The sequence below is a fragment of the Eptesicus fuscus genome, chromosome 24 (assembly GCF_027574615.1).
Source record: "Eptesicus fuscus isolate TK198812 chromosome 24, DD_ASM_mEF_20220401, whole genome shotgun sequence".
Taxonomy (NCBI): domain Eukaryota; kingdom Metazoa; phylum Chordata; class Mammalia; order Chiroptera; family Vespertilionidae; genus Eptesicus; species Eptesicus fuscus.
In genome coordinates this window covers 3,366,087-3,382,552 of record NC_072496.1, presented here as the reverse complement: position 1 = coordinate 3,382,552, position 16,466 = coordinate 3,366,087, and the positions used below count along the sequence as shown (strand labels likewise).

Genomic DNA, 16,466 nt, shown 5'->3' with positions numbered 1-16,466 from the left:
TGAAATAAGTCAGACAGAGAAAGACAAATACCATATGGTTTCACTTATATGTAGAATCTAAAGAACAAAATAAGTGAGTAAACAAAACAGACTCGTAGTTACAGAGAACAAATTGAAGACTGCCAGACGGGACGAGGGTTCGGGGCGCAGGATGGAAAGGGTGAAGGGATTAAGAATCACAGATTGTTAGTTACAAAATTGTCTCGGGGACATAAAGCACAGCACAGGGAATATATAGTCAATAATACTTAATAAGTATGTGTGGTACTCGAAATATCAGGGGTATCACTTTGTAAATTATATGATTGTCTGAACACTCGACTGTACACCTACAACTAATATAAAATAATACTGACTGTCAGCTATAATTGAAAAATAAAATTTAAAAATGACAGGACAGCAAGACAATGAGTCTTGAACTGTTAGCTAAGCACAATAATTAATTAGCTCGCAACCTAAATAAATAACCAAATGCAAAAAATTAGAGAAATAAAAGCTGTTTTCCACTCAGTTTCTCTGTGTCAGAATGACCACTAATGTCTTCGCTAATGACAAGTAGTATATTATGGCTTACTTTCTTTTCTGTCATTTTGATTAAAGTACAAATTTAAAGTGTATTGAACGAGGAGGAATAGTTATTTAGTAGTTAACCCCAATCATGCTGGGATACAGCCCGTTCAATTTTCCTATTAGTGTATGTGTACATAAAACTGAGGATGAGAAAGTTGGGTTGGCGCTCTTTACCATCAGTTAGAAACGAAATTTTAAAACCTTGGTTTCCACTCAATATTTTTGTCTTGGTGAAAATTCTAAACTATGGAATGTATTCTACTTATATATATATTTTTCCCTTTATGGGCTGGTTGACCTTTAACCTTTCCCAGAGAATTTGGTCCAAACGCAAAGGCCTTGTTTGGGCTCCTCTAAAAACTCCAGACATTTTTAAACTTCTTGTTTCTAACTGTCCCTCTTCTCTGGCGCATTTCTTTTCAGAAAGCAAAGATCAGCATGAAAACCTGAACAAAGGAGAGCAGGATGAACATGAGTCACCCTGTAGCCACTTACTCAACGTTCCGCTGACCTGCAGGCCGGAAGCGAACAGCATCCTCCCGATCATTTTCTTCTTGACCCCTTGCATCATCTCTGTGTTTTCTAGACAGCTGACTGATGGTTGAACTTCACTGGACGTTCCTAGGAAAGGGCAAAAGCAGGAGACCCGTGTAGAGTCTGACATCTTTTTCCTTTTGTAAAAGCGGACGGTGTTACACCGATAGGCCGAGACAGCATGTTCGAGGAGGCAGTATCTGCATTAATTCTGAACGTGCTACACATGAACCTAAAATTTACTTTTCTGAGAACACTCCTACAGCAAGGCTCCTTGCTAGTGGAAACCAGTGCTCCGCGTGGCGGATGTATGGTTGAAATGTCATTTCTAGTGCGTCGTATCAGTTTCCCATCTACGTCTGTATTTTCTATCCTAAGACTTCAGTACCATTGATCTATCATCAGGAAGGCTTTCCCAACTCTTTTGAGTGGCTCTCCCATAAATATATATTTGTGAAAAAAAGATGATCCTATTTTTGCTGGGAAGAAAATGAAAAAAATAAGAGCAGAAGGGAACCCCTTTCTTATCAATCATTTCATAGAGGCAGAAGTCAGTGTTTTGTTTATTGAGGGCTTTTTAATCAGACTGTCTTTGGAAACCCAACATAAAGTGAATCTGTAGCAGAAAGAAGGAAAATTAAAGGTGTGCCACTCCATCACTTTGCCATGGCCTCTCACAAAGAAAATATGACGCAGTGTTTTGGAGGAATTTAAATAAGGGATGCTCATAAAATGATCAGACGTGGCTGATCGTTGGACTGGCATCTGCCTAGAACTTGTTAATGAAACACACCTGTTGGAGTATTTTGCCATCCTTGGGACCATCTCTGTAGGTTATGGCAGGTGATTCAAAGCTGTAAAGTGGGTATGCAATTATTCATTATTTGAAGGAGCCCAGGAAAGGATTCCATGGTGGAGGGAAAAGAATAAATCTAGGGCTCTTCGGAGAGGACTTCGAGTCAGCTTATGATGCGTGGTGATGGTTTTGTCTCACATGAGTCGGTGTGGTTTGTAAAAATGATTTTTAATGATATTGGTTGGGGGTTATGGCTGTAGAGAAAGAGGAGAATTTATGGCTGTTGCAAGCCCATGGTGGGAAGCAACTTAAAAAGAGAGCGTTCTGACTCGCCACTAAGTTTGTATTTATGTAAAGTAGGGTCTCCTACCTTAGTTTGTTGTTTACGCGCAAAGAAAGCATAGCGGGTTTTTGGTTGTCGTTTTGTAGTCTTCCTGTCTCCTTCCCTCCTTCCAATGTGTATATTAATATTCTTCAATGAAAATATAGGACTTTTAACAAAGATCGCTATGTGCAATACTGTATTTAGTGTTTCTATTTCAATTTTTTAGGATGTTAATTTATATGAAAATAAAATGAGTAATCAAAAGTCCGGAGTCCATTGTGTGCAAATTGCCTAGGGATATTGCAAAATGAAGCCATCGCATTTAAAACTGGGAGGAAGAGAAGTTAGGCTATCTCTGTGTGAAGATTCCTGAAAGTTCTTATTTACAATGGTTAATAGTTAAGTATTTGATGAATGCTTGTTTTCCAAGATAAAATAATTATCGTGCTACATCAAAACACATTTTGAAAAAGGTTGAAGTTTTCCTAATGTAATTGGAAGAAAAAAGTATTTTCCGCTTATGAACAACAACATATTAATGTCTGAGAAATCTCTTAGAAATCAGATGCAGAAATTCATTCGGTACAGAATATGTGGTAAAGGGCTATCTACACTAATAAAAGAGTAAGATGCAAATTGACCGTACCTTCGTGACGCCCACCAGCCAATCAGGAGTGAGTATACAAATTAACCCAACAAAGATGGCGGGTTAATTTGCATATACAGGCACCAAGCGGCCGCCCTGCCCCAGCCACTCTGGGCCTCTGGGCAGCGTGGGAAGGCAGAAAGGCGGCTCCAGTGGGAGTGAAGGCGGTGCCGGAAGCCGGGGAAGGAAGGCCCATTCTTGCACGAATCTTCATGCATCGGGCCTCTAGTCTATATATATAAAAGGCTAATATGCAAAGTTTCCCCTTGGGAGTTCGACCGGGAGACCGGGAGTTCGATCGCTCGCTATAACATGTGCTGACCACCAGGGGGCGGCATGGAATGAAGGAAGGCCCTGGCCGACAGCTGGCAGCCAAGGAAGGAAGGCCCTGGCCAGCAGCTGGAAGGCCCTGATTGGCCCTGATCGCTGGCCAGGCCTAGGGACCCTACCCATGCACGGACTTCGTGCACTAAGCCTCTAGTTGAAAGATAAGACAGGAAAAATTTTGGTGCAGAGAGATGGCTCGATATCCACAATGCGTGCTGAAAACGAAGTGTGATGCTAACACAGAAGCATGAAAAGTTTCTTTTTTCATAAATAAGCTTTGCATTTGGGTCTATTCTAATTTTTTTCAACATAATGTAAATAACAATCACTTTTTTCATCACCTGCACATGGGCTTACCATCTCCTTTATGCCCAGGCACAGTGCTAACAGCTGTACATTTAAACAGGAAAAGAACGGAATGTTATCAAAGAACCTAAGGTCAAGTTGGGGATAAAAAGAGTGTAAAGCAATAATTGCAATTCACTGTAATGTCCAATTCAGAAAGTATAAAAAGCTGAATCTCGAGGGATTGAGTAGGAGTTAGGAAGTGAAGGGGGAGAAGAGAAATAAGTGGCAATACAGTCCTCAGATGCCCAAAGAAAGCATAGTTTCTTCGAAGAGTTGTAGCTAACCCCAGCTGGCGTGGCTCAGTGGTTGAGCATCGACCTATAAACCAGAAGGTCATGGTTCAATTCCCTGTCAGGGCACATGCCTGGGTTGCAGACTGGAACCCCAGTGTGGGACGTGCAGGAGGCAGCAGATCCATGATTCTCTCTCATCATGGATGTTTCTATCTCTGTCTCCCTCTCTTCTGCTCTGAAATTATATATATATATGTATATTTATATTTAAAAAAAAAATTTTTAATTTAGCTTCCCAAACTCCAGAAGTCATCCAGAAACAGATCCCACCAACAGGGCACCTTCTAGCACATGGGAAAACAGACATGTGGTGCCTACGGTAACACGAGTTGTATACTGTTCGGCTACTCAACTCAAACAGAAACTTAAAAATATACACATACCACACCACAAACACAAAAGCGGGAAGCAAAACAACACAGAACGGCAGAAGTAAATATTTGGACAACTCCCCAACCTTTTTGCTGAACTTTCAAACATCAGGTGTCAAGTTTCCAGCCTTGATCAGACACCCAATTTGTAATTTGGGACCCAGCACCCCCGCGCCCCACACGGCAGCCAGCGCATCCTTGTTCACGCCCCGGTCTTGCTGCGTGCAGGATGTCCCTGCAGCAGGATCGGAAGGGTGGGGGGGTGGTGGTTAGGAAGATGTCACATGTGCCCAGTTTATTACACACACTCCTTCCCTTCAAGGACTTGGAGTCGGGATGGGGCTCGGGCCCTTGGTACTTCATCAGGATGAAGTGGCACAGCTCAGAGCGCAGAGAGATGCAGGGAAGATGGGATGGGTTAGAAGTCCCCAGGAGGACAAGAGGAGGAGGACAATCAAATGAAGAATCGTAAGGCCCCATTTTATTTTCCAAAACATATGCTTATGGATTTCAGAGAGGAAGGGAGAGGGAAAGAGAGAGAGGAACATCCATGATGAGAATCAATGATTGGCTGCCTCCTGCACACCCCACACTGGGAATTGAGCCCTGACCAGGAACCAAACCGTGACCTCCTGGTTCATAGGACCTCTACCCGGACCCCCAGACATCCCTCCTGTGGCCCAGACCCACATCTCGGGGCCCAGACCTCCATCCCAGGATCAGACCTTAATTCAGGGACAACAACTTAAGGCCAGGACCCCTATTCCTATGGCGTTACCAGGACCTCCATCTGGGGCCTTCACCTACATCCGGGTACCTGACGTCACTCCTGGGGCTGGGATCACTATCACGGGGCCCAGACCTCCATCCTGGGGTCCAGATCGCCATCCTGGGGCCCAGACCTCCATCCTGGGGCCCAAATCCCAAAAGATGCAGATAATGAAGGCACAGACGACAAACGAACCTTAGACACTGCTCCTTAAAAAAAGGAAGTACTTTCTTCTATTATAAGTAAAAAGACGTGTCAAAAAGAAGAGGAAACGAGGGACATTTCTAAAGCAGGGTTTGCCCACAGCCCTCTATAGAAAATGGGGCCTTAGAGCCCGGCCAGTGTGGCTCAGTGGTTTGAGCATCGACCTTCAAGTCAGAACCCATATTTCTATGGCGGCACTCGAACCTCCGTCAGCAGCATTGACCTACATCCTGGGCCCGTGATCTCAATTATGGGGCCCGGACTTCTACCCCGACACTCAGACCTCCCTGCTGGGGCCCAGACCCCCATTCCGGGGCCCTGGCATCCATCCCAGGATCAGACGTTAATTCGGAGCCCAGTCCTTATTGGCAGGACCCCTATTCCTATTGCGGCACTCGGGACTCCATTCCAAGATTAGACCTTAATTTGGGGCCCAGACCTTCAAATCAGGGCTCCTATATCTATGGCGGCACGTGAACCTCTGTCAGGTGCATTGACTTACATCCTGGGTCCTGAACTCAATTATGGGGCCCGGATTTCTATCCTGACACTCAGGCCTCCCTGCTGGGGCCCAGACCCCCATGTTGGAGCCCCGACCCCCATTCCGGGGCCCTGACCTCCATCCCAGCATCAGACCTTAATTCAGGGACAGCACCTTAAGGCCAGGACCCCTATTCCTATGGCGTTACCAGGACCTCCATCCGGGGCCTTCACCTACATCCGGGTACCTGACGTCACTCCCGGGGCCGGGATCACTACCACGGGGCCCAGACCTCCATCCTGGGGTCCAGATCGCCATCCTGGGGCCCAGACTCCCATCCTGGGGTCTAGACCTTCATCCAAGGATCAGACCTTAATTCGGGGCCCAGACCCTCAAGACAGGACCCCCATTTCCATGGCCGGACTCGGACTTCCTTCCAGGGCCCTGACCTCCCTAAGAGGCACTGACTTCAATCCCGGGCACACACCTCTGTCCGGGTCCAGACCTCCATGCCATATCCCAGACCCCCATCCCGGGTCCCAGACCCCCATCCCGGGTCCCAGACCCCCATCCCAAGATTAGACCTTAATTTGGGGCCCAGACCTTCAAATCAGGACACTAATTCCTATGGCGGCACTCGAACCTCCGTCAGCCGCATTGACCTATATCCTGGGCCGGTGAACTCAATTACGAGGCCCGAACTTCTATCCAGACAATAGGACCTCCCTGCTGGGGCGCAGACTCCCATGAAGGAGCCCAGACCCCCATTCCGGGGCCCTGACATCCATCCCAGGATCAGACCATAATTCGGGGACAGCACCTTAAGGCCAGGACCCCTATTCCTATGGCGGTACCAGAACCTCCATCCGGGGCCTTCACCTACATCCGGGTACCTGACGTCACTCCTGGGGCTGGGATCACTACCACGGGGCCCAGACCTCCATCCTGGGGCCAAGATCGCCATCCTGGGGCCCAGACTCCCATCCTGGGGTGTAGACTTTCATCCAAGGATCAAACCATAATTCGGGGCCCAGACCCTCACGGCAGGACCCCCATTTCCATGGCAGGACTCGGACCTCCCTCCAGGGCCCTGACCTCCCTAAGAGGCACTGACTTCAATCCCGGGCCGAGAACTCTATCCGGGGCCCAGACCTCCATGCCGTATCCCAGACCCCCATCCCGGGTCCCAGACCCCCCTCCCGGGTTCCAGACCCTCATGCCAAGGTTAGACCTTAATTTGGGGTCCAGACCTTCAAATCAGGACCCCTATTTCTATGGCGGCACTCGAAACTCCGTCAGCAGCATTGCCCTACATCCTGGGCCCGTGAATTCAATTATGGGGCCCGGACTTCTATCCCGACACTCAGACCTCCCTGCTGGGGCCCAGACCCCCATTCCGGGGCCCTGACATCCATCCCAGGATCAGACGTTAATTCGGGGCCCAGACCTTAATGGCAGGACCCCTATTTCTACAGCGGCACTCGGTACACCATCCTGGGCCTTGATCTACATCCAGGGCCCTGAACTCAATTCTGGCGAGCGGACCTCACCCCGGACCCCCAGACATCCCTCCTGAGGCCCAGACCTCTTTCTCGGGGCCCAAACCTCCATCCCAGCATCAGACCTTAATTCGGGGACCTTACCTTAAGGCCAGGACCCCTATTCCTATGGCGGTACCAGGACCTCCATCCGGGGCCTTCACCTACATCCGGGTACCTGACGTCACTCCTGGGGCCGGGATCACTACCACGGGGCCCAGACCTCCATCCTGGGGCCCAGATCGCCATCCTGGGGCCCAGACTCCCATCCTGAGGTCTAGACCTTCAACCAAGGATCAGACCTTAATTCGGGGCCCAGACCCTCACGGCAGGACCCCCATTTCCATGGCCGGACTCGGACCTCCCTCCAGGGCCCTGACCTCCCTAAGAGGCACTGACTTCAATCCCGGACCTAAACCTCTATCTGGGGCCCAGACCTCCATGCCATATCCCAGACCCCCATCCCGGGTCCCAGACCCCCATCCCAAGGTTAGACCTTAATTTGGGGTCCAGACCTTCAAATCAGGACCCCTATTTCTATGACGGCACTCGAAACCTCCGAGCAGCATTGCCCTACATCCTGGGCCGGGGAACTCAATTATGGGGCCCGGACTTCTATCCCGACACTCAGACCTCCCTGCTGGGGCCCAGACCCCCATTCCGGGGCCCTGACATCCATCCCAGGATCAGATGTTAATTCGGGGCCCAACCTTAATGGCAGGACCCCTATTTCTACAGCGGCACTCGGTCCACCATACTGGGCCTTGATCTACATCCAGGGCCCTGAACTCAATTCTGGCGAGCGGACCTCATCCCGGACCCCCAGACATCCCTCCTGAGGCCCAGACCTCCATCCCAGCATCAGACCTTAATTCAGGGACCTTACCTTAAGGCCAGAACCCCTATTCCTATGGCGGTACCAGGACCTCCATCCGGGGCCTTCACCTACATCCGGGTACCTGACGTCACTCCTGGGGCCGGGATCACTACCACGGGGCCCAGACCTCCATCCTGGGGCCAAGATCGCCATCCTGGGGCCCAGACTCCCATCCTGGGGTCTAGACCTTCATCCAAGGATCAGACCTTAATTCGGGGCCCAGACCCTCACGGCAGGACCCCTATTTCCATGGCGGGACTCGGACTTCCTTCCAGGGCCCTGACCTCCCTAAGAGGCACTGACTTCAATCCTGGACCTAAACCTCTATCTGGGGCCCAGACCTCCATGCCGTATCCCAGACCCCCATCCCGGGTTCCAGACCCCCATCCCAAGGTTAGACCTTAATTTGGGGTCCAGACCTTCAAATCAGGACCCCTATTTCTATGGCGGCACTCGAAACCTCCGTCAGCAGCATTGACCTACATCCTGGGCCCGTGAATTCAATTATGGGGCCCTGACTTCTATCCCGACACTCAGACCTCCCTGCTGGGGCCCAGACCCCCATTCCGGGGCCCTGACATCCATCCCAGGATCAGACGTTAATTCGGGGCCCAGACCTTCATGGCAGGACCCCTATTTCTACAGCGGCACTCGGTCCACCATACTGGGCCTTGATCTACATCCAGGGCCCTGAACTCAATTCTGGCGAGCGGACCTCATCCCGGACCCCCAGACATCCCTCCTGAGGCCCAGACCTCCATCTCGGGGCCCAAACCTCCATCCCAGCATCAGACCTTAATTCGGGGACCTTACCTTAAGGCCAGAACTGCTATTCCTATGGCGGTACCAGGACCTCCACCCGGGGCCTTCACCTACATCCGGGTACCTGACGTCACTCCTGGGGCCGGGATCACTACCACGGGGCCCAGACCTCCATCCTGGGGCCCAGATCACCATCCTGGGGCCCAGACTCCCATCCTGAGGTCTAGACCTTCATCCAAGGATCAAACCATAATTCGGGGCCGAGACCCTCACAGCATAACCCCCATTTCCATGGCGGGACCAGATCTTCTCCAGGGCCCTGACCTCCCTAAGAGGCACTGACTTCAATCCTGGGCCGAGACCTCTATCCGGGGCACAAACCTCCATGCCATATCCCAGACCCCCATCCCTGGTCCCAGACCCCCATTCCAAGAGTAGACCTTTATTTGGGGCCAAGACCTTCAAGTCAACCCCAGTTTCTATGGCGGCACTCGAAACTCCATCAGCAGCATTGCCCTACATCCTGGGCCGGGGAACTCAATTATGGGGCCCGGACTTCTATCCCGACACTCAGACCTCCCTGCTGGGGCCCAGACCCCCATTCCGGGGCCCTGACATCCATCCCAGGATCAGATGTTAATTCGGGGACCTTACCTTAAGGCCAGGACCCCTATTCCTATGGCGGTACCAGGACCTCCATCCGGGGCCTTCACCTACATCCGGGTACCTGACGTCACTCCTGGGGCCGGGATCATTACCACAGGGCCCAGACCTCCATCCTGGGGCCCAGATTCCCATCCTGGGGTCTCTACCTTCATCCAAGGATCAGACCTTAATTCGGGGCCCAGACCCTCAAGACAGGACCCCCATTTCCATGGCCGGACTCGGACTTCCTTCCAGGGCCCTGACCTCCCTAAGAGGCACTGACTTCAATCCCGGACCTAAACCTCTATCTGGGGCCCAGACCTCCATCCCAGGTCCCAGACCCCCATCCCGGGTCCCAGACCCCCACCATCCCAAGGTTAGACCTTAATTTGGGGCCCAGACCTTCAAATCAGGACCCCTATTTCTATGACGGCACTCGAAACCTCCGTCAGCAGCATTGCCCTACATCCTGGGCCAGGGAACTCAATTATGAGGCCCGGACTTCTATCCCGACAGTCAGACCTCCCTGCTGGGGCCCAGACCCCCATTCCAGGGCCCTGACATCCATCCCAGGATCAGATGTTAATTCGGGGACCTTACCTTAAGGCCAGGACCCCTATTCCTATATTGTTACCAGGACCTCCATCCGGGGCCTTCACCTACATCCGGGTACCTGACGTCACTCCTGGGGCTGGGATCACTACCACGGGGCCCAGACCTCCATCCTGGGGCCCAGACTCCCATCCTGGGGTCTATACCTTCATCCAAGGATCAGACCTTAATTCGGGGCCCAGACCCTCACGGCAGGACCCCTATTTCCATGGCGGGACTCAGACCTCCCTCCAGGGCCCTGACCTCCCTAAGAGGCGCTGACTTCAATCCCGGGCACACACCTCTGTCCGGGGCCTAGACCGCCATGCCATATCCCAGACCCCCATCCCGGGTCCCAGACCCCCATCCCGGGTCCCAGATCTCCATGCTGGGTCCCAGACCCCCATCCCTAGATTAGACCTTAATTTGGGGCCCAGACCTTCAAGTCAGAACCCCAATTTCTATGGCGGCACTCTAACCCCCGTCAGCAGCATTGCCCTACATCCTGGGTCCGTGAACTCAATTTTGGGGCCCGGACTTCTATCTCATTGAGTTCCTCGGTTGAGTCCGGATCCCTTTGCTGCTCCCTCAGTTTCTCTGCATCAGTGTCAAATTGTTTCTCCCTCTGCACCACACAGGCAGAATTTGGCGAGTGAAGATGGTGTGTTAGGGGCAGAGGTGGGGAGCTGGGAACCCCGGCTGGCGTTTCAGAGTTGTGTCTTTAAGGAGTGTGGCATTGAGTACTGACTTCCAAGTGGCATGGATTTGTTCAAGAGATTAAAAAAAATACAACCCCTAACCGGTTTGGCTCAGTGGCTAGATCGTCGGCCTGCAGACTGACGGGTCCCAGGTTCGATTCCGGTTAAGGGCATGTACCTTGGTTGCGGGCACATCCCCAGTGGGGAGTGTGCAGGAGGCGGCTGATGGATGTTTCTCTCTCATCGATGTTTCTAACTCTCTATCCCTCTCCCTTCCTCTCTGTGAAAAATCAATAAAATATATATTTTTAAAAAGACTCAAGGCGATGGAAGACCGATTCCATCAGAGCATGAAAGCATAGGGTTTCCAGCAGCATTTAACGGAACCCTCGTCTCCCGCAGTCAAGCCGACTCGGACGCAGAAGCAGAGCTGTGTCAGGGGAGCTCCAGGGAATCTGGGCCAAGGTCAACGTCCTAATCTGGAAGGAGTGGGCCGATGCAGTTGAGAATCTCAGACTCCCCGACTCCCCTGAACCGGACAGGCCTGCGATGAGCCCCCCCCATCCCTCCTCTAAAAGGTGGAGAAAAGAAGGCAAACCTGGTAGGAATCTCAGGATTCTAGAACTGACATGACAGTGGCTTTGTTCTCGGCCCCCACGTTTCCCGGGCTGAGTACCGGAGAAGCCAGCAACGCCAACTTGCCCATGGGTACACGCAACCAGAGCAAACACGGCCTGGAGGCCCCCTGTCCCCTTTGCTAAGGGCCCCCGATGCCTGCCCTCCTTGGGAAGCCGGGGCCGTGGGGTTGGGAGGAGGAGTGGCGAGCGTGGAGCTGAAGAGGGTTCAGAAGATAACCTGGTGGTCAACTAACCGTTAATGATATTCCTTATGACCCGGTCTGATCGGCCACCTCCCAGGCAGACATTCATAACCAGGGGTGACAGGCCAATCATCCAATACGCTCGCTAGGAATGCCTCCTCTCTCTGCGGTTCACCCAATAGCAGCCAGTTCCTTTCCATTGACTTTGTAACGTCAAGTCAATCATCTACCCGGCCTGTGTGGCTCAGTGGGTTGGGCATCATACTGTGTCCCGAAGGGTCGCCAGTTCAACTCCTGGTCAGGGCATGTGCCTAGGTTTCGGGTTCAGTTCCCAGTTGGGGCACGATGTTTCTCTCTCACATCGATATCTCTGTCTCTGTCTCCCCCCTCCCCCTTTCAGAGAAAGCATGTCCTCAGTGAGGATTTAAAAAAAAAATCAATTGCCCTACCAGGTTGGCTCAGTGGATAGAGCGTCAGCCTGTGGACTGAAGGGTCCCAGGTTCAATTTCAGTCAAGGGCACATGCCTGGGTTGTGGGCTCGATCCCCAGTGGGGGGTGTGCAGGAGGCAGCCGATCAATGATTCTCTCTCATCATTGATGTTTCTATCTCTCTCTCCCTCTCCCTTCCTCTCTGAAATCATTAATAATAGTGTTTTTTTTTATTTTTTTAAATCAATCATCCAACTTCAGAAACAAGTGAATTGGAATGCCTTAGTCTCATGTAAGTGGAGTGTGGGGTCCCATTTAATGAACTAAATTGAATTATTTATTATGAAGTTCCATGAAATCCCTTTTAAATCCAAACAGCAAACCAACCATATGCAGTTTCATTCTTTTTATTGGCAGTTCAGTCTCTTGAATGGCAGGTAAGTCAATTCATAGAGAAAGTGAGACGCTGTGAAACGAAAGGATTTAAATTAAGAAAGGCCGAGCCTCGTGACAAGTGAACGTGAAAATGTACAAAACTCAGGACGAGGTCTGGCTCGTGGAAGACACGGTGCGGTGCCCGGGCTGCTAAGGGGATGGCGAGGTGGACAGCAGACTTCTATTTGCGGCGATTTCTCCAGGTTTCCCGGCTCAGTCTTCCTTATGCAGAGTACACAGTGGGAACAGCTGGAGAATTCTCTCTTCATACCCGGTGTGGCTCAGTGCATAGAGCGTTGGCCTGCGGACTGAAGGGTCCCAGGTTTGATTCTGGTCAAGGGCACATGCCCAGGTTGTGGGCTCGATCCCCAGTAGGCGGCATGCAGGAGGCAGCCGATCAATGATTCTCTCATCATTGATGTTTCTCTCTCTCTCTCTACATTCCTCTCTGAAATCAATAAAAATATATTTTGAAAGAAAGGAAGGAAGGAAGGAAAGAAGGGAAAGAAAAAAAGGAAAGAAAAGGAAGAAAGAAAAGAAAAGAAAAGAAAGAAAAGAAAAAGAATTCTCTCTCCAGCTGCTGGGATCTGTAAGCATCTTGGAAAACCCCCAAGACCAGGGTTGAGAGCCATGCCCAGCACTTCTGCCCTTGGATGCCTGGTTCTGAATCTCTTTGAAGCTGCCAGGCCCCAAAGGCGGGCGATCATGTGATGTGGGCCAGGGGTCCGACTCACCGTGGCCGGACAGAAGCCCTCCTAACGCACAAGCGCTCCTAGGCCGCCCACGGAGCCAAGCTCACACTTTCTCTCTCACGGCACGTCACACCGAGATCCCATAGAATCCTAGAGTCTCTTTATTTGTTCTATAATTTAATAGTACACCTATAAAATAATTACATTATCCTTATAGCTTTTCTTCATTTATAAACAAAAACACACACACAATTAAATACGATTTGAGCCATCAGAAGGTAAACTTTGTACATAAGAGAACCCCCATTGCAGCATATCATATTGCTTCCATTGCTCTACCCACAAATCAGGCTCAACGAGTGAGCTAGTGTTTGCACTCTGTGAGCGCATGGCTTCATCCTTCCCCTATCGGCCTGGGTTCTGTGCTTATACAATCACAGGGGCTGGCTTGGCAGTTCGGGGCTGGAGGCTGCCCTGCCCTCCCCTCCCCTCCTCCTCTCCATCGGCCTCCATCCCAATCACATGGACCTCCTTCCCTCACAGCTTTTCTGCTGCGTGTTCTGCCTGAGTCTGACTTTGAGGTTTCCCACTACATGCGAATGTCCTGACTTCGGAACCCCATTTCTGAACCCCAGAGCTCCTGTACAAACCGCACCTTCTGCTCAGGTCTCAGGGAGTTTCAGAAGTAACGGAAATGAAACCGACAGGGCAGGGGGTGGCAACGGATGCCTGGACATGTCACGCCCACCGAATCCGTGCTCTCCAGGGGGATGTGTCTAGTCTAGATCCTCCATCGCTGTCTGATGTCAGGAAGCCTCGGTTTCCATGTCTCACATATCCAGGTAACTCACAGGCCTTCCCGAGGTCCCCGGCAGAGCGCATAGGGCCCAGTGCTTGGGAATTGCCAGGGAAAACCGTTCTGAGCATGCTCATTCCCACCCATCAGATTGGAATCTCATTCGCATTGATCAGATTCTATAAACATCACTCTCAAGGAACCTTTCGGTGGGGCCATTTAGCAGAGTAAAAATAATTTTTTTTTTTCAGGAAATTAAATTATGTCCACTTCCTTCCGTCAAGAGACCACAACATGAGAACCTCAAGAATTCATGAGAAAAAAATGCAAGCTGGCCTAAGGTTGCCCATCTTTTATTCGGGAGTCTGTTCTTTGACAAGGAAGCTCGTGGCTTTCTGGGAGTTCATAGATTCCCATTGGACACACCATAGCCTCGACTTCCTCCTAGACCAGTGGTCGGCAAACCGCGGCTCGCAAGCCACCTGCGGCTCTTTGGCCCCTTGAGTGTGGCTCTTCCACAAAATACCACGGCCTGGGCGAGTCTATGTTGAAGAAGTGGCGTTAGAAGAAGTTTAAGTTTAAAAAATGTGGCTCTCCAAAGAAATTTCAATCGTCGTGCTGTTGATATTTGGCTCTGTGGACGAATGAGTTTGCCGACCACTGGCCTAGACCACAACGTGACCCAACTCCTTACCTTCTTAAACATTTCTCTCTTTTAAAATAGCGTTTGCTTCGTGCCATGGCAGTGAAACAGTATACCTTCTCACTCCACAGAGGCATGGTGAAATGAACAATTTCCCAATGCACCCGCCTCCCCACACCCCTGCACCCCAACCTGGTGACTACATTGTGGTGCAATGTCTTCCTTCTATTCAATGTGAAACCACCACTCCTCCCTCATCCCCCTCCTGATCCGGAACAGGCACCTGCTGCCAGGCCTTGTTTCTGAGTCAGACACCTTCCGGGCGGGTCATCCTCCTGCTCTGGTCCTGACTCAGGACCCGCTGCAAAGCCAGAGTCCAAACCCGTGAACCAATAGGAGGCTGGGCCCAGAACACCTGGGAACAGCTCTTTAGGGTACAGGTCAGGTCTGACACCATATGGCGCCGCTCTGCAGGCTGTGTGTGTGATAACATGCGCACGGCAGCGATAACAGCATGCACACCAGCGTTCATCTGGAGTCCGTTGTTGGGGGGGCGGCGGGAGGGGGGGGTGCGGGGAGTGAGGCAGGTAGGGGAGGCTGGGGGCTGGGAGAGCATGGCCTGCTGTGAGCAAGGTCCCCAGGGCAGCCCCTGTGGCCACCGCTTCTTGGCCTCAGGGGACGAGGAACTCCCCGCCCACAGGCAGCTCCTCCAAACCCGCAGCTCAGCAGCCAGAGGGCAGCCCCCAGCCATGGGGACCAGGCCCCCCCCCCCCCCCCCGGGGGACCAGGGGCACCAGGGGGACAGGAACCAGCAGCAGAGGGTTGAGGGGGCGCATCCTTCCCTTCCGGAGGCAGAGGGCGAGCTGGAGTGCAGGCGAGGCCAGGGCGACCTCCCCGTTCCACACGGTGGAAACATCCACGCCTCTCCAGGACCGCTGGGTGCCGGTCCAGCCTCTTCCTCCGGGTCCGGGGGCGGGGGCGGGCAGCCGGGAGGCCCGGGGTCGGCCCGCCACCCATCAGCCAAGCTCCACTCGAGGCCCGCGGGGCAGCGTGAGCGGGTTCGAGGACAGGGACGGAGGCGGCGGCGCGCCCGGGGGCCGGTGCGCGGGCCTGTGCGCCCTGGGCGCGCGCACGCTCACTGCTTGTCCGAGTCGCTCAGGTTCACGGACATGCACCGGCACTGCTTCACCTTCTGGATCTTTTTGAGTCGGAAGGGCGGGTCCAGCCCGGGGCAGTCGAGCTCCACGAGCACCGAGGCGACGCGCTGCGGCCGGCAGAAGGCGCAGGACTGGAAGGACGCCTCCTCGCGGCGCACGTGGCGCGGGATGTAGAAGGAGTTGCACTGCCCGTAGCAGAAGCGGTTGAGCACCGTGCGGCTGCGGCAGCCCTCCTCGCCCACCGTCTGCCGCAGCGGCTGCGTCTTGCACCAGTCGCTCTTCAGGTACTTGCGCTCCGTGACCACCAGCGCCTCCTGGCTGGACGCCAGCACCTCCTTGACCTGCTGCTGCCAGCGCTCCGAGTTGTTGCCGCCGCCGCCGCCTCCATCCTTGTAGGGCGAGGGGATGGCGCCCGCCGGCCGGTTCTTCCTGCCATCGGCCGCCCGCACCAGCGCGGCCGCCAGGATCAAGGGCAGCCAGAGCTTCCAGAACATCCCTGCAAGGAGAGAAGCATCAGAGAGAAAGGGAGAGGGGGAGAGAGAGAGAGAGAGACATCAATGATGAGAGGGAATCATGGACCGGCTGCCTCCTGCACGCCCCGCCCTGGGGATGGAGCCCGCGACCCGGGCATGTGCCCTGGCCAGGAATCGAACCCTGACCTCCTGGTTCCTAGGTTGATGCGAAACCACTGAGCCATGCTGGCCCGGGCTCATGGTTAT

The 16,466-nt window shown here is 52.6% G+C and overlaps 2 protein-coding genes across 3 annotated transcripts in view; one reads left to right on the top strand and one right to left on the bottom strand.

Annotated features, from left to right (window-relative positions):
- Window positions 1-1,020, top strand: part of FMN2 (formin 2) — a 128,006-nt gene extending 126,986 nt beyond the window's left edge. For both annotated transcript variants that reach the window (XM_054713012.1, XM_054713011.1), the window contains one exon: window positions 994-1,020. In XM_054713012.1, coding sequence (XP_054568987.1) covers window positions 994-1,020 — 27 coding nt within the window. The remainder of the gene's footprint in view (window positions 1-993) is intronic.
- Window positions 1,021-15,725: 14,705 nt separating this feature from the next.
- On the bottom strand, window positions 15,726-16,241 carry GREM2 (gremlin 2, DAN family BMP antagonist). The gene has a single exon (XM_008158625.3). The coding sequence runs from the start codon at window positions 16,239-16,241 to the stop codon at window positions 15,726-15,728; it is 516 nt and encodes a 171-aa protein (XP_008156847.2).
- Window positions 16,242-16,466: the final 225 nt, after the last annotated feature.